Raw genomic sequence first — 18,796 nt, forward strand, 5'->3', positions numbered from 1 at the left:
ATTAAGAATGAACTTAAAAGCAAGATGGAGGACAGAAAGAAAAACAGATAGATGGAACCGATATGGTGATAAAGCAAACATTGCAAAGTGTTCATTGTGGCCTCTAGGAGGTAGGTGAATGGCAAAATACAGTTCTTGCAACTTTGCCACATGTTTGAAAGTTTTATAATAAGATATTGGGAGGAACAAAAGGAATATAGATTGAGAGTTTAACTTTGAACAGAACAGGGGACGCTTAACTCCTGGTTGTGGCAGCAGATGGTGAAATTCAAGATTAAAGTCTCAACTTCTTGGTGAAGTCCAAGCCACTCTCCCCCGCTGGGGCAGAGAGCCGGAGCAGAGGAGCCCTGAGGAGAATGAAGGCTGGAATCAGCACTTGGGGAGTAGAAGAGGGGACTGAGCAGACCTGGCAAAAAGGAGGAAGGCATGAGGCTCAAGTTCTGGTGAAGTTGGAGGGCACAGAGTTGCGCTGGTGTGAGATTTTTCCATAAGAGTCGTCAGGAGAGGGCAAGTTAGTAGGGCACTGGGGTGAGGGTTTAAGAAAGTGATGAGTGGACGGGACGAATGGCTCCCCCCACTGTTTACCAGCTCTCTGTTCTGGAACAAGTCTCTCTGGTTCTGTTGGGATTCTGTTTTCTACCTCATTTGTATTTGAATGAAATGAGATAAAAATAAGGTCACAAAACGGTGTCATTGTTAACTTTTAACTGAGATAATTGTATTGTCTTCCCTAGGTAAAAGAAGAACGTCCAGAAAAAATACCAGATCTAAAATTATTAGTGGAGAAGAAATTTTTGGCTTTACAGAATAAGAATTGTGATGCAGACTTTCAAAATAATGCAAAATTTGTACAGTTTAAACAACAGCTGAAAGAACTAAAGAAGCAATGTAAGTCCGCATGCTTTGCTTTGGTTCGGCTTTTTGAAATTAGGGAACTGACCTGATAAACACCCGCAGAAGACTGATTTTATAAAGTTTGCCTATCTGCTTGGCTCGATCCTCTTTCTAAATTGCTTTTTATTGTTGTTGCAATTCTGTATTTTGTCTAACTTTTGGTTCCAATCAGCCTGTCCATTTCTGAAAGCCAACAGTTTCCACAAAGTGCTAAGAAAATTCCCCAGCAGCTCGACAAAGTGACTCTCTATTGTCCTATTGCTGGGGAGAGGAATTGGGAAATTAAAACGGAACTATTTTATTAAAATAGCAATGGTGTTTTTCAAATTTTAAACTGCTGTGCCACGCTTTAAAAAAACCAGTTTGAGTTCTAGTTTGCTGCTTTGAAGTCGTAGTAGCAGTGTTTTCTCAAACTAGTTTTTTTCTTCTCAAATATGGACCAGGATCTTCCTGATCCCTTCTTCTTTTGTGGTAGCATAAATTCCATGTGCTTGTGATTCCAACATAGTTTTGATTTAAAAATGAGATTGGGAAAAACGATTCATTATACAAAAAAATTTTTGTAGATAGTATTTGACAGAAGTAGATCTTTTCTACACAGTGAAGTACAATCCGTCCTTTCTTTTTCTCTTTTTTCTGAGTAATCCACATAACAATTTTGTGTAATTTTGATAATTTTTACATGAGCACTGCTTGTCATTCTTCTGGGCTCCCAACTCTTATTCCTTAAAGAACTGGATAGTGAAGCAAGTAACTTGTTGTAATTTCAGTTTCCTGTCATCTTCATTTGCATACGCATGGAGCACTGTCATATGGGATGTAAATTTTCTTCACGTCCTTATTTGTACTTAGTGTAAGGATTTGTATTTTGAAATAAGCTTTCTTTTAAATATAAGCATTTTCTTTAAATTGATGCTGAGGTCTCAAAAAACGACTGAGGAAGCAGCTCTACTTTTGTCTATTTTACAAGTAACTTAAGTTTCACAATTTGGAATGTTTTGCAATCATGATGAGACTTTTGCTTTTACGTGGATTTAAACAGTAAGCATTTTCTCCACGTTTTCGTCTGTTTTTCGTTCTTCTTTGAACATTACAGCTACCAAAATCCTTCTAATATAAATTGCATGATCCCCCCCGCCTGGGTAATAATCCCCCAAACAGGTAATGTAATGATTTGCTAGTGTCCTCCTGATCTTAAAGGTGCTAGTGAATTTCAGTTTTGGTGCGAGTCAGAACAGCTAAATGTATTTCGTTTTCTGGTTGGAGCCAATAATGACAATTTATGGCGGATTTAGCATCCAACCAGAATTCTTGATTTTTTTAGATATTTGATAATACAGATTGAAGGATAAATATCCAAAAATATGAATTTTTTTCTGCCTTTGTTATTGTTTACAAAGGTATTATTCCATAAGAGAAAGCTATAAAGACCTTCAGAATTGTATACTCACGAGGGAACACTTTCTTATGAAGGATGTGTAATTCAGCAAAATGACAAATGTAGGAATCATGGTCATTATTTCTTTAATTCTCTCTAAAATGGTCAGGAGGGAGGGGGTGGAGGCGGTTTCCCCAGGCCAGCAGTCCTACGCATCATTTGGATAGACAGTTAAACTTTATGACACAGGAAATTTATATTGAAAGAAATGCTTCCTTATATAGGATTTCCCTGTATATGGTAACACTGGAATTAAGATCACTTTCCCTTTTTGTTTCTCTTAAAATATTCTTTTAAAAAGTTTTCAAATCTCAAATGACAGAACAAGCAAAATATTAAGACCCTCTTAGAATGCTCCATAGGGCGTGTATACTTCACTTGCAAAATGCAATTTTTAGTGCATTATTAATACTGTCAAAGTAGCACCATGTCTAATGGATTTTATTTCTTTAGATGTAATGCTTTAGATGGAACGCTGCTGTGAGGATGCTGATTAGCATCAGGAGCCCACAGTGTTTGTGGAGCCAAGTCGGAGGGACTAGCATTTATACAGGAGCCAGTGAATGTTTGTTTTGAGATATGTTCTGAAGGCAAGGAATTACAATAATTTTTTTTTTTTTTTTTTAAGATTGGAAACTACAAGCCAGGGAGAGGTTCTTGCTTCTAGTTGCCTCTTTTGGCAAAGTAAAGCCTGAAACAGTTTTATGGTCTCCCCATATCTGAAGGGTTCTTCATGAAAAGCACCACCACGCTCTCCCCAACTGTATTTACACAAACATAAATTGCATTGGATTCAATTTTGCCGAATCAGGATCTAATCACAGAAATGCTGGGAAGCTCTTTGGTGGGGAGAGGCCAAGATGGAGATTGAAATCAGGTGGTCTGAGGAAGTGGCCTGCAAGCCGCTTTGGCGCACCCTGCCGCAGGAGTAAGTTAACCCAGCTGTGGTTCGGCAGCTGGCTCTCGAACTCTCTGGTCTCAAGATCCCTTTACATTCTTATACCGAGGGCCTCCAGAGAGCTTTTGTTTACATGGGTTGTAGCTATTGACATTTATCACATTAGAAATCAAAACTGTGAGAAATTTCAAAAATACTAATCCATTTTAAAAATCAGTAGTAAACCCCATATGTTTTACCATGAAGAGGATTATGAAATACAACTATGTATTTTCCAAACATAAAGAAAAATTAGTGAGAGGTGTGACATTGTTTTCCATTTTTGCAAATCTCTTCAGTTTCTGGCTTAATAGAAGGCAGCTGGAACCTCATACTTGCTTCTGCATTCAGTCTGCTGTGGTACGTTGTTTGCTTGAAGTCTACAAGGAAATTCTGCCCGCACGCATGGGTAGTTGGACTTGCTGAAAGGATCTTGCGGACCACCCGAAGTTCTCATTTTGAGAACCACAGATTTAGGCCAGAGATCAGTGAACTATAGCCTGTGGGCCAAGTGCAGCCTGCCTCCTGTTTCTCTATGGCCTGAAAGCCAGGAATGGTGTTTTTCCATTTTTAAGTTGTCTGGAGAAACGTTAAGAGAAGGATGTTATTTTGTGATGTGTGAAAATTCCGTAAAATTCAGATTTCAGCGTCCAAAACAAAGTTCTGTTGGAATGGAGACACACTCATTGGTTTCCACATTTCTGCATCTGCCTTACACTATAATGGCAGAGTTGAGTAGTTATATCAGAGACCATCTGGCAAACAAAACTGTAATACTTGCTATCTTTACAGAAGAAGTCTACTGACTTTGGCCTAAACCATAATCAGAAACAGGGACAGTTTTTGGGGGGTTTTGTGTTTTTCTTTTTTTTTTTAACTTTAGATTTTTCCAGAAGTACTATACATTTGTCTTTGGTACATTCAGAACACTCTCAGTGACTGCTGTTCATGAATCATTGCATTTTGTGCTCCAAGATAAATAAAAGGCAGAGTTCCTGTACTTGGAAAAGACAATATATACATACATGAAGTAATGTGAGAACCATTAATAACAAATAACAAAAGCAAAGAAAAATGCGAGAAACAGCTGTTATACAGCATGGGTGAGAGTCAGAATGGGAAAATGGAGCTTTTTTTTTTCCCCCGTCTTTTTTTTTTTTTAAATGTTTTTTTATTATATTATGTTAGTCATCATGCAGTACCTCCCTGGTTTCTGATGTAAAGTTCGATATTTCATTAGTTGCGTATAACACCCAGTGCACCATGCAATACGTGCCCTCCTTACTACCCATCACCAGTCTATCCCATTCCCCCACCCCCCCTCCCCTCTGAAGCTTTTATTTGTGACTAATATCACCAGTCAATTGATAGGGGCTGTGTGGAGCTATATGTTCAGGAAGACTCAGAGGCTGGGTTCAGGCCCAGCAGGAGTGTGCTGAGGATTACAGTGGGAAAGAGGAAGGATACTACAAATATCTGGTATTTGTCCCTAGAATATAAACGTAACATATGCTGTACTCATTTAAAGCTATGATTACTCAAAAGGTAACATACTTAAGTTGCACACAGTAATTTTTTTAGTAGTTATTTATGTCTTACAGATATTACCAGGCATTAGATAAAACTTCTTTGGGCAGTTAACTGACCCCTGGTCTAAACCACAATCAGAAATGAGGGCAGGTTTTTGGTTTGGGTTGTTTTTTGTTTTTGTTTTTTAAACTTTAGATTTTCCATAAATACCATACCTGGGGGCCCATTGTGCTGGATATTAGAGATATTATGTCTGTCCCAGCTTCCCAAGATTATTACCAACATCAAATGAAACAGCGGATCTTTGCAAACTCTGAAAGCTTGTTCTAGATTTCCGTTGTTACTGAGAAAGGGCCTGTAGAACAAAGTGGAAAGAATATGAGCTTAGCAGCTAGAAGACCTGGGTTTGAGTCACTGAATGTGTAGCCTGGTTTGCCTGCCGGTGCCCATTTTTCTTAGTTGTAATTCTTGGAGGCATACAGATCAAGATTGATAGAAGATAATTTTTACACTTGGTGGTGGTGATGATAACTGAGTTAGGGAACAATTCCAAAGAAAAGGATTCCATTTCCCTAAATGGGAATCATGCTCTTAACTAACCCAAGTTGTGAAACCAACAATATGATTTGGTTTAAGGCAGACATAATAACCATACTTTCTTGGATAAAGTGATTTTAACTTATCTAAACAGTATGTTTAGGTAATTTCTCTCTTTTTTGACTGTTTCACTTTAACTGTCTTCACTATTCGAGCTTACGGTTTCCTGCACTTAGCATCAGGAAAACTTAATTAGAATGTGCAGATAGCCCTGTATGGACACTTTCTCAAGTCATCAAGCAACCTTTCTGCCATCCTTTATTCATTGTCACCTGTTATGTAATTAGCAGGCATGAGAAGTTTTAGTGCAGGTCAGCAAGGCAGAAATTGAGAACATTAGATGATAATTGGACATTTAGATTTAGAGACCTTTGAAGTACAAGGGCTTCAATTTGTGATCAAAAATAGAATTGACTGAATCTTTAGTATTAAAATAATCTAATATGAAATACAATTCTGTTGGTACATTTAAATGCTTTGAGTAAAAGTGAGCATTTATTTATTTATTTATTTATTTATTTTTAAAGATTTTTTATTTATTTATTCGACAGAGATAGAGACAGCCAGTGAGAGAGGGAACACAAGCAGGAGGAGTGGGAGAGGAAGAAGCAGACTCATAGCAGAAGAGCCTGATGTGGGGCTCGATCCCATAACGCCGGGATCACGGGCTTAACCGCTGTGCCACCCAGGCGCCCCAGTGAGCATTTTTTTTAAATGCATATTTGCTAATCTGAAGACATTCACCAGAAATTTAGACACATATTTAGGTCACATAGGAGATATGTAGGATATAAGATACGGAGATAATTGAATCCACAAGTAAACTTAGAAATTGTTTTCAAGCACAGTGACATTTTATACCATGATTTTCGTAATTCACAAACCAGCTCTGTACCTTCACTTTAAGCACACTTCATTTAAATATGAAATCTGATAGACGAGGGAGTGGCCATGCACTTCCCAGAAGGATTTCCTCAGGCCATTAAATAGGGAGCTTCTCGAGAACATTAGAATACCTTCATTTGGGGCACCTGGGTGGCATAGCGGTTAAGCGTCTGCCTTCGGCTCAGGGCGTGATCCCGGCGTTATGGGATCGAGCCCCACATCAGGCTCCTCCGCTGTGAGCCTGCTTCTTCCTCTCCCACTCCCCCTGCTTGTGTTCCCTCTCTCACTGGCTGTCTCTGTCTCTGTCGAATAAATAAATAAAATCTTTAAAAAAAAAAAAAAGAATACCTTCATTTAACTATTCCTAGTGGGTTGCTTTCCCTTTCCTTCAACCTCCATTCAAAACCACAGTGCAGTTCCACAAAGGTAGGGACTTTGTTGTTTTGTTTAGTGCTCTAGTCCTTGAAACTCCAGCCTGATGTCTAGGCACAGAGTATCTACAGCACAGGTCCTTGATGATCCCAAGAATCTTCAAGAAAACCATCATGTACTTGAGAGCTTATCCCCTATCTAAAGAAGACACCTGCCACCCATGCCTGTCCGTTGTTGCTGTAAATAGGTGTGGACCCACTGTGACCAGACAGATCTTTAGGTTCTTCTGGGAAACCCAGAATCTAGCTGATTATTTTTCCATTACTAGATTTTTAAAACACTGTGCAAACAAAACTGTCTATTTGTGACCTTTGGTTTTACTTTCTCATAATACTGTTTTTCTCAGTGCCTTTTTAGGCACTTGATGAGGAACATCAGCATTAATTTGGCCAGTTTAACAGTAGACTATGATTTCTTCAGAGAAGGGGGTGGTCTTGTTTCCAAGATACTCCAGACTGAGGCCAGGTTGTGCATTTCATGTCATTTGGGAGTGGGTTCTGTTGCAAAGCCGATGGAGATTTTGTGGTGAGGGGCTGAGTGTGGGAGCGCCTCACCCAGATGCAGGAGAACCACAGGCTTATAGAGAAGACCAGCACTTTCGAAGGTGGGCGGAGGGCATGTGTGACTATTGAAACCTGAAAGGAAAGAGATGAGGAAGAGGCATAGGTGTGCCAAGAGGGGAAATGTTTGGCTGTGCCTAGAAATATGTTGAGTGCATTTCAACTGGGCAAAGTGTTGACCAACCTGACTTAATCCTGATACTCTTCAACGCATAAATCTCTTTGTCCTGTGATATAACCGTCTATCCAAACAATGTGCATTGCTGGCCTGCAATTAACCAAAAGCCCAGGACCCTTCAAGGCTGGAATGGTTTCGTAATCATCCCTATATTCCTTTTGTTCCCCACATAATCAGAGTTGAGTTAATATTTATAGAACAGAATTACTCAACTAGGAGAAAGAGGGTCAGAACCTAGTTAAGGCATTCTGATGATAAAACTCATACATCATCAGTATAGGAGAGAAGAAAAAGAAGAAAATTAGCATTCATAGGGTTGAGATCTAAAATCAGCAAAGGTTAGCAATTTATATTGAAAATCTTTCAGTTGCTCAAAAATTCAACATAAGTGATTTTGTGTGTGTAATCCTTTACATGTTGGTGCAAATGCATGGTATATATTAGTAACATACAGTTTTTCTGTGGCACGGTAGCATCATGCTTAGAAAGTAAGTATGGCTCACTTTAAGTGTGACTGCATAGAACGTTAAAGCATTGAATGAAAACTTAAGTTTGCTGGCTCTTCTGCAGACAGTTGTATCATCTCTGTGGTCTTCAGTTGATTTTCATCTTTTCCTTGATGATGATCAAGCAATCACCATTTACTTGCTGGATGACCATTAATTGTTGGGAAATGCTAAAAACCATAAGTTTCACAACCGAGATTGACTTTTTCGGGCTGGATTACATCCCTGGCCTGAGGGGTTATGCTCGTTGAGTGAGATTTCTGTCCTGTGCAGATTTTTTATTCCTGTGTGTCTTCCTCCCTCCCTCTTCCCCTTCTCTGAGTCAGTGTCTGACTTTTTGTGGGTCTCTCCTCCCTTCTGCTTTCTTTGTGTTTCCCACCCATTTGGCTTCTCTTTCCCGTACATCCTTACTTGCATCGGTGAAGCTAAGTGGTACCATTTCCATCTTCATGATGAAGCACTTCCGAGAGGGTAAGGGACATGGCCAAGGTTACAAAGCCAGAAAACAGTGGAACCAGAAGACAGGAGATGCCAGGGATAAAAAGAGAGCATTAGTGACAGGTGTAGCTGTCTCACCTCTTTCTAGTTCATAAAGTTGTTACCTCCAAGGAGTTTTTACGTTTTAAGGCAGGTTTGCAGTACCAAATAAATAGTTGAATAAGTGAAGAAGAAAAAAGAAAAAAAGGTTAATTCAAATTAGATTGATTCTGTTGTGGTGCTTTAATCACAGCGTTAAGCTATCAGGGAGCTGTTTGGCAGGGAGAAATAGCCTTTATATGGAGCAATAAAGACACCATCTGGTCTGCCTTCACCGTACATTTGCCCTAGTCCTTTGGGGAAATAGTAAAAGTGAGAGCTGGGCTTCGTGTAGTGCCTAGTATATATGATACTTAATGAACACTTTTTGAATTAATGCATGACTGTAAGCGTTGTTTGAGTGCCTACCTGTGCATAGGGTATGGTACCTGCATACTTTATGTACGTTACTGTTTATTTCTCACAACCCTACAAGATAACTGTACCCATTTTATAGTTTAGAAAATATGCAAATAAAGGTGATATAACTTCCCTAAGCTCATAAATGCTGAAATTCAGACCTAGGTTTGGGTAACATCAGAGCTCATATTCTTTTCCTTGCATACCACACCAACTCTTTAAAACACACCTATTTGGTCTTCTTTGCTCTTTCAAGCATTGCATTCATCTCTTAAAGACTTGATTTCTCGTAAGGCTCTTGAGTAGTGAACAATTTGTTTGAATCTCCCAGGTCATGGGTCTGCATTGATGTACTCTGATGACACTGGGGGCATCTGCTTCCTCCAGCCGGGAGTGAATCTCTTGCTTGGTCACTTCTACGTAGAGGGCAGAGATTAGGAATCATACCAGACATTATATAGTAGTTTATTTACGTGTACTTTGTATTGCCTTCAAAGTTTCCCCTAGAGAAACATGTACTTGAAGTGAGAGTCACAGAAGGTAAGTGGTTTACTTGAGCTCACAAAGTATGTTACAGATTGAGACTCAAAACTGGGTCCCACATTTCCAGATCCCATGGTTTTGGCAATACATTCAGGAAACAGTGACTAAGAATGCCATTTCCGGTGTGAATAGTTGCTATGTTATGGCAGAGGGGAGGAGGGTATTTATTGTGCTTACAAGTTTAGAACAAATTCCATGAAATTTATTTCAAGCATAACAACAGTAATCCCATGCCCGTACATCATCTCTCCTAATCTTCACGACATCCACGTGTGAGAGTGGAATGCATGAAAAACGCAGGCTCTGTTTTTAGCAGACTGAATCCTGGAGGTGACATATTTACCCAGTGTCTCATAGTCAGGAGGTCACAAGGCTAACAGATACATTCCCGAGGAAAGGGGAAGCTTTAGGATGAAAGGTGGCTATAATTAAAGTTATTAGGAGAGAAAGGTTCAGTTATCAAGGGTGAAATGAGTCAGCAGCAAGTTTAAACACAAACTGTGAGCCATGGGTGTTTCTCTCCTGGTGGCTTATTTTGAGAGAGTGTGATGCCATCCATGCTCAGAAAGCAATCTGAACCTAGAGTAGGAAGATCAAATCATGTGTCCTGGGGACGACGTACATCATACTTAAGAAAATAATTATCTTGTCAAGTTATTAATTCCTGAGGTTGCAGTGATTTCAGTTTTATGATAGAAAGATGTATATAATGGGCAGCCCTGTGTAGTCGACACCCCTCCTCCCATTTTTAGCCCCTGGCAGTGACTGTTTTGTGTTTTTATTTTTTTTCTCTGTATAGTTTTAACTTTTCCAAAATGTTGCATACATGGAATCATAACAGTGCCTTGCTATTTAAGTGACTTCTTCCTTTTTTTTTTTTTTTAAAGATTTTATTTATTTATTGACAGAAATAGAGACAGCCAGCAAGAGAGGGAACACAGGCAGGGGGAGTGGGAGAGGAAGAAGCAGGCTCATAGCAGAGGAGCCTGATGTGGGGCTTGATCCCAGGACTCTGGGATCACGCCCTGAGCCGAAGGCAAACGCTTAACGACTGAGCCACTCAGGCGCCCCTAAGTGGCTTCTTTCACTGAGCGGAATGCATTTGAGATTCATCTGTAGTGTTGTTAACGTCAGTAGTTTGTTGCATTGTGTGTTGTAAGTCGTATTCCACTGTGTGGATGTATCACAGTTTATCCAGTGACCAGCTGAAGGACATGTCAGTTGTTTCCAGCTTGGGGCCATTATAAATCAAGCTGTTATGGACATTCGTGGGCACATTTTAATGTGAACATGTTTTCATTTCTCTTGGATGAATATCCAGGCACGGGATTGCCGGCTAGTATGGTAAGTATATGTTTAACTTACGAGAACCTGGCAGACTCGTTTCTAATATGGCAGACGGTCCTGTTTTCCCATTGGCAGTGTGTTGACAGTCGTAGTTGCTCAGCATCCTCACCAGCACTTGGGTTTTTGGTTTTGTTTTTAATTTTAGCCATTCTACTAAGTATATAGTGGTATCTCATTATGGATTTAATTTATGTTTTTCTAATGACCAATGATGTTGAGCTTGAAATTCCCTTTATATGTAAATTTTTCATATTTTTTCATGTTTTTCTATTCATGTGTCTCTTAACATTTATTCTTTAATTCAAGAAACATTGTAGATGGTGCGCAGCAGTCATTCTCCCAGTATGCTCCCCACCCCTGCATCAGGGTCCCGTGGAAATTTATTAAAAATGTGTATTTTCAGGCACCACTCCAGGCCTAGCAAATCTGAATCTCTGTGGATGGGACACTCCAGGTCTCCCATATACCAGAGTTAGAGAACCATTGGTTTACAGGAGTGGCACTCACCTATCACTGGGTTTCATATTGCATGTGAACTTCAAAAATAAAATCAGAGTTCTGTCCCTACCTTCAAAGATTTAGATTTAGTTGGTATCTGGTGGGGCTCTCTAGGCTTTTCTTTTTAAGTTCCCTAGGTAATACTAATGTACAATCAGGGTTGAAAATAACTCATCTATTAAAAGTTGTTTAGCCAGGCACTCGAGAGGATGCAAATCTGACTTATAATTCCAGATCTCATGCAGATTATTACCTACAAGGGAGGAGCCATCTGTGCGCAGCATAGTCACGGGCACCTATCTATAGGTTACTCAGTAATTACCTAACGAATTAGATTGCACTTGGTCTCTTGGGTTTGAATGTAAATTAACTTTATTCTTCTATATCTGAGAGCCTCAGTTTTATATTCCATGCTATACTTCATTTTCATCTGTTCAGCAAGTGTTTATTGAGCTGGGCATACCTCAGTGAACAAAACGTATAAGTCCCTGTGCTCATGGGGTTTATAATCTAATCTAATCTAATCTAATCTTTGGCATCTGTTTATATTCTTAATACTCATATTCCTAATAGCTCTAAAAGGTATCTATTCATATGCATAATTGATAGCCTTAATAATGATCATATTTGTGTATTTGTTATACTTAAGTACTGTCCTTTTGTTTGTTAAAAATTATATTAGTCATGAAATCCTATTTTCTTAATAACTTTTAAACTCATTTATCTCATCACCTGGGTATGTTGATAACAGTGTTAAGGGTAGAAACTGTTCAACCCATGGAAAGACCCTAGAATTTATAATCAAAATATAAATTCAGATTCTTGCACAACCAAGTAATAGTTTGTGTTTTTTATCATATCAGTGGAATTTCACTTTACTGTAAAGTATGGGTAATATAATAACGCTTCTTAGCCCACTGAGTTGTGTAAGGATGAAATCGTATTTTAAAATGAAAAGTGAAAGTGATTTATAAACTGTAAAATAATCCCCATACATTACTTACCTGATCTTTTTTAGCTTGCTTAAAGGCATTTACTTCAATAATTTTTATTTTAAAGGATATACTTTTTATGTTATTAGCAATTGGCATAAATTCTCAAGTGCAAGGGAACAAGCTCCCAGTGTTTTTGTCATTTTGTTCAAGTGTTAAGAGATTAAGTGAAGGATAAAATTGCTAGACTATCAAGTAGTTAAGTAATAGTCATTGACAAGGGTGTGAACAAAAAACATGTTGATAAGGTTACAAATCACTTTTTGGTACAATATTGGTTTTGGCAACCTTTTCTTGATAGGGGAGCAGAGAGGGAAGTGTCAGGAACAGCACTATTCACATAACGAACCATCCTGTGTCTGGTGAAATATATTTATCGTGAACAAATGTAAAGGAGCATGTGTTATGCACCTGCAGCCATCCCTATGTGCTGCATGGGCCTTTAATATATTAGGGATTCTCTTATATATACATTGGACTTCACTGGAGACAATTGGCTCTGCTTTCTGAGCCATCCTGTTTAGTTAGCTTTTTTCTTTTTTAATAAATCACCTGATGACTTATTTCAAATTACATTTTTTTAGTAAACAGTTACCTCCCATATGCAGAGCACTGTGGTAGGTTCAAGGAACAAAGGCAAGTAATGAATGTCTTGGGTGTGAGAGGAAAAGGAAAATGGTCACCAGCGATTGCAGGGTCCTAGAGCTTGACATGAAAACTTTGGAGAAGAAACGAGAGAGTGAGGTAGAAGGGTGATGAAAAGTGTTGAGTAGAGTTCTCCCAAAATAAATACAGTCAGTTTATTTTTTTTTTAATAAAATAATAGAGGGGGTGCCTGGGTGGCTCAGTCGTTAAGTGTCTGCCTTCAACTCAGGGTGTGATCCCAGGGTCCTGGGATCGAGCCCCGCATCAGCCTCCTCCGCTGGAGCCTGCTTCTTCCTCTCCCACTCCCTCTGCTTGAGTTCCCTCTCTCTCTGGCTGTCTCTCTCTGTCAAATAAATAAATAAAATCTTTAAAAATAATAATAATAATAGAGATCCCAGGGTCGGGCGAATTCATCAATTTTCTTTACTATGGGATTCCTTAGTCTTTATTAGGCAACTTGGTTAGGATGTCGGTTCAGTGCGAGAAGGCACTTGTCTGCCTTGATTGATACTGTCTACAGTGCCTTGAATAGCACCTGGCGGAGCCAGTGCTTCATATGGATTTGGGGAATGAATGAAGGACTACAAAAGGGAGTTAAAACTTAGTTCATGGAGCCTTTTTTTTTTCTCCAGGGGACAAATATTTCATAGGAAATACTCTGACACACACTAGTCCTTGGAATGAGAGGATGGGACAAGGCGTGGTGTCCCTTTTCACCAAGATTGCTCTAGCACACCTGGGTGACAGCTGTGCTCTAGGTCCAAAGTGTGGCTGACAGTTGGCAGGAGGTGTTCCAGACTTTCTTTCTGGCAGCTTTCCTCACCCACTGTGACCATTGGGTGCTTACTGGTGGAAAGTACTTTCTTTCTCTTTCCTTGGGGGAGGAGGATCCTATTCTTTGACTTCATTTCAGTTGCATAAAGCAGGAAACTTCAAGTCAGACTCAAGAGGTCTTAATTCTTTCCCCGACCATCAGCCTTAACGCCTCCCTCTCCTGTTATGTGGTAGCATTTACTTCTCTCCTCACACATTAGTAAGTTGACAGTGCTTCTTACATTGGATAATGTAGAGCAAAGAAAATACAGTAGTGGTTTATTTAGGTATATTTTCTTTCTGCTTCAGAGCACAATGGTTTTGTTTTACTATTACCAAAAGCAAAAAATTACTTCTACAAAAGGAGGAATAGGAATTATCAGCCAGTTAATAAGAGGTGCTGTCTAGTCCCATTCCTAAAAACCACTACCAGCCTTCTCTCCATTTCTTTCTTCTCCCACTGCCACTGCTCTATTTCCAATTTCATTCTCAGCCTCCCACGTTCTCCCTGCTCCCGAGTTGACTCCCTCCAGTTTCTGCCAGAGTGATAGATCGTTCTAAGATACGGGTCATGGTTGTTTGCCACGTGCTCTTTCAGAGCCTCCCCGAGCCTTCCAGAATAAAAAGACCCTTCTGGCACCAGGTTTCTGTTCACTTTCTCACCACTCTGCTCTCTAGCCCTTTGCTCTGGACGGACACTTGCAGTTTGCAAAGGGTATTGTGTTCTCTTCCACCTGCGGACTTTCACGCTTGTTGATCTCTTTGTGGAATATTCTGCTTTCTCTGCTTCCTCTCTGTCTCTCTGCCTGCCTGTCTCTCTGTCTCTGTGTCTCTCTCTTTCTTGTCTCTTGGTTAGGACAAGTCCATCTTTCTGCCTTAATGCAGATATCACTGACTTCAGGGGGTCTTCCCCAAGGTAAGAGGAGTGCATATCTATAATGTGGGACCTTTAAAGAAGTTTTAATCTGGAGAAGGATAGCTAATATTAAATGTTAGGAAGATTAGAATGTGCAGTTGTTCGCAAGAAGAGGAATGTAAAAGAAGGTTTATGGTGGCTTTGAAATACACTCATAATTTGTTTAAATAGTGTGCAGAGTGGAAGCCAGTACTAAAAGACCTAATTTATAATTCAATATTTGAAGAGGTATTAATACTGTCCTTTAAAATAGAATATTCAATATGCACTGCTTTTGGGGATGGTACATGCCAGCACAGACAAACTTGACTGAAATACATTAGCTTTCTCATCTTGATGGACTCATTTGACCTGAAGAGCAAGTTCCCCCATAACCCCACCTCTAAAAGTAGAAAGCGTATTATTATGTTTTCAAAATTCCAAGCCTTTAGAAGCAGTGCTATTCGTTTTTGCTCTGATGGCCATTGGCCTGCAGCTGAATTCTGGTAATTATGTGGGCTGGAGGCTGGAGGTCAAAGTTGAAGAGGCAGGTCCTGAAGAAGCAGAGGGTTGGGAGAAGCATTTTAGAATTACAGGTTATACATATCAACATTGTAGTTAATAAAACACGCCAAATGTATCTGAGGATCAGGCTGAGCTTTGATAATACAATGCTAATTTAAGAGAACTGTAGCCGACTGAATATTGAAAGTACAGAATGTATGTCAAGACTCTTTAAAATAATTTGCTGGTAATTGTTCTTTTGGGAATTAACTCTACTAAAATAATCCAAAATACAAATGCTTTATATACAAAGCTATTTCTCAGTGGTATTCAATGGGAAAATTTGGAAGCAGTTGAGATTTGTGAAATCATTAATCAAAAAAGTGAAATGTTTAGAAAGTGCTTTATCATACAATGTTAAATTTTTTTTTTATGATTTATTTATTTATCCTAGAGAGGGGGCAGAGGGGCAGACGGGAGAGGGAGAAGCAGAGTCTCAAGCAGACTCCGAGCTGAGTACGGAGCCCGACACAGGACTCAATCCCATGACCCTGAGGTTAACCATGATTAGAATGTTAAGATTATTTCAAAATAAATATTACACATATAGGGATGATTTGTATTGGCTATACAGTTCAGACTGCTGTGGAATAGAGATTAATACTGTGATACCATGTAAGTGTTCAGTTTTAAATTAAATGGTGGTGAGTTAGCTTTCGTTGTGGAACACACTACCCCAAAACTTAGTGACTTAAAATAACCATTTCTTTGGCTTATGATTCTGTTGGTTGGCCATTTGGACTGGATTTTGCCAGGTGATTCTTCTTCTGCTCCAGCTAGGCTCGCTCCCACATCTGCAGTCCGCTGCCTGATTGGCTTAGAGCTTCTTGCTCTGGGGCACCCTCAGTTGTGAGAACTTTCCCTGCTCCGTGTGGTCTCATCCTCCAGATTGCTAGTTCAGGCTTGTTCACATAGTGGCAGAAGGGAGATAAGAGTCTCGGGACAGAAGCAAAAGGTCTCTTGGCTTGGAAATTGTACAGCGTGACTTTTGCCAGACTATTGGTCAAAGCAGTCACAAGGCAGCCCCGATCGAAGGGGTGGGAGAAGAGACTCGCCTCTCGGTGGGAGGAGGCGGAAGTACTGTGGTCCCATTTTCAGCCTCCCACACCAATTCATATTTGTTCATTTTGAATGCTCAGATATCAGATTTTAACTACTGAAATATCACTGGCTGTGTGTGCGCGCGTGTGTGTGTGTGTGTGTGTGTGTGTGTTACTAACCGTCTGTTCTCAATATGCAACTCTCAAAAGCTAGGGGTATTTGAACTAACCTCACTTTTGTGAGTCATCCGTTTGATCAGGGATATGTTTATTCAGATACCAAAGCAACTGAAGAGATAATTTAGCATAAGTAAAACTAGACCGTAGCTGGTTTACTTACACAGTATTTGTTGAATATCTTTGAGTGGCTCGTTGGTGCCTGGCACTGAGGTAAGTATTTATGAACAGAGAAAAAAGAAATATGGCATACTCTTCTTTCAAGAATTTGTGTTCTTACTGGATGAGCAAAGTTTACATCCATTCAATCCAGCAAGTATTTATTATTAATGTGTCAAGGACTGGGCTTTCATCAAAGATAGTACGCAGATGGATATGACTTCGTCTTTCTAGTGGAGCAGAGAAACAGATATTTAAAACTACTGTATTCAAAGCAAAATAATAAGTTCCAGGAGAGAAATCTAAACTGAGCGCTATTGAATTAGGAAAAGAATAGGAGGCACGTGATCAACTGCCAGGCTGTGTGATTCATATAATTAACACCTGAGGAGGAGAGCCCTTTGAAACCACAGGTGATGGCTTCATAGAGAAAATTAGTTTTGAACGAGACTTTGAAGAAGAGGTAGAATTTGAATAAGTGGAGAGGCGAAAATCCTACTCAATTTAGGACTGAGTTGTGTTTTCCCAAGAAGGTAATTATTTAATTAAAGAGAGAGCCTTTTAAAGTGGCAAATATTAAAGAGCATGAGATAATACTGTAGAAAGATTCTGTAGAAAACATTATGCTGGGAAGATGGCTGGCAGATTTTTTTTCCCTCTGATGGTGCCAAGGCTTCTTTTTTTTTTTTTTTTTTTAAATCAGATATTTGTGTCATTTGGTTGGAAAATTGAGTAGGGGATATTTTATTTATTTTGCTTCATTATAAGGGCAATGAACATTTTCATTTTCATTAACTAGTGCTCTCTTTAGTGCTATATTGGTTTGAAAAAATAGAAACAAATTGTGTTCTCCTGTTGACAAGGAAATCCAAAATTAACAAAAATAAGGAAACCCCCACTGAGTAATGTCAACTGGTACTTTATGTAAGTGTGTCTGGATCTGTGTAAGAGCTAAGCTGGTAGAAAGAGATTGTGGGGAGATTCCTTTCCTAACTTTGACAGGTAAATTTGCTTTTCAGTATTTCTGTTCTCATTTGTCCTATTTAAACAATGGAAGCTATTTTGAGAAGGATTGATTAAAATGCATTTATTTAATGCTCAGTGAATAGTACAATACTTAGACATACACCAGTTGCTAAAGTGCCAAACATAACTGTATAATTAATAATAGAATATAAGAAGCATAATTTTTATTTTAGTAAATCAAAGGCAGTATTTCACTGTTTAAATGGCATTTACAGTATACGAAGCCCATTAGCTAGTCTGTCACTGCTTTTCCTATGAAAGTCAGGTCTTTCTCTCAGGAATTCCTCCTCTCCTCTCTTAGTTTTGCATTTTTCTCAGAGAGCTCATTGAGACACGGGCTGAGCCTCACTGAGTTTTACGACCTCAGTATCTTGCAGAATTCCTGGCTCATAATAGACTTTCAGTAAGTGTCTGGGTTACGTTGTACATTCATACACATGCCCGGTTAATAGGGAGGGACAATGAAGTGTGGAAAAGGGAGTAGCTTTCAGTGTCTGCGGAACATACGTCTCTCTTTGTGAACCACTTTACTTTGCAGACAAAAACTGGCTGCTTCTCGTTGCTTTCTTCCTCTCCAGTCTGGCCTCTGGGGTACCTCTCAGCCTTCCGTGGCCACCTCCCTCTCCGTCTGCTCCAGGCTGATCTCACTCAGAGTGACTTTTGTGGGAAACTTTTGTTACCCACTTCTGCTCAAGATAGCCTGTTCCTTTCTGCAGCAGTTCTTACACACACACACACACACACACACACACACACAGTCCCTTCCCTCTTTAAAGTTTTTATCTTTTCAGTTGGGTAGTGTATGCATATAGTATAAAATTAACAAAGTACACAAAGCTATGTAGTGAAAAGTAGGGTCTTTGCCTCCCTAGAGCTAGTTAGTGTTACCTGTTTCTTTTGTATCCTTGTAGAAATAGCTGTGTGTGTGTGTGTCTTTGTGTGTCCGTCTGTGTGTCGATGGTAGCACATTAGCCATACTGTTTGTTCTACTTCGCTTTTTTTCACGTAAATATCTTGGATATCCTTTCATATCAGTACAAATAGTGCTTCTTTATTCTTTTTAATGGCTACATGGTAGCTCATAATTTTTAACCAGTTCCCTGATGATGGGGATAATTGACTATTACCCACAATCCTGCAATAAATAGTCTTAACACTATACAGACAAAATTCCACACCAGTTGGTCTATATCTGTAGGAAAAA

General features: G+C 39.3%; 1 protein-coding gene across 4 annotated transcripts in view; it reads left to right on the plus strand.

Moving 5' to 3' along the window:
* Positions 1–18,796, plus strand: part of NSMCE2 (NSE2 (MMS21) homolog, SMC5-SMC6 complex SUMO ligase) — a 208,044-nt gene that overhangs the window by 63,234 nt on the left and 126,014 nt on the right. For all 4 annotated transcript variants that reach the window (XM_026495423.4, XM_057307870.1, XM_026495424.4 and 1 more), the window contains one exon: positions 735–888. In XM_026495423.4, coding sequence (XP_026351208.1) covers positions 735–888 — 154 coding nt within the window. The remainder of the gene's footprint in view (positions 1–734; positions 889–18,796) is intronic.

The sequence above is a fragment of the Ursus arctos genome, unplaced genomic scaffold (assembly GCF_023065955.2).
Source record: "Ursus arctos isolate Adak ecotype North America unplaced genomic scaffold, UrsArc2.0 scaffold_6, whole genome shotgun sequence".
NCBI lineage: Eukaryota > Metazoa > Chordata > Mammalia > Carnivora > Ursidae > Ursus > Ursus arctos.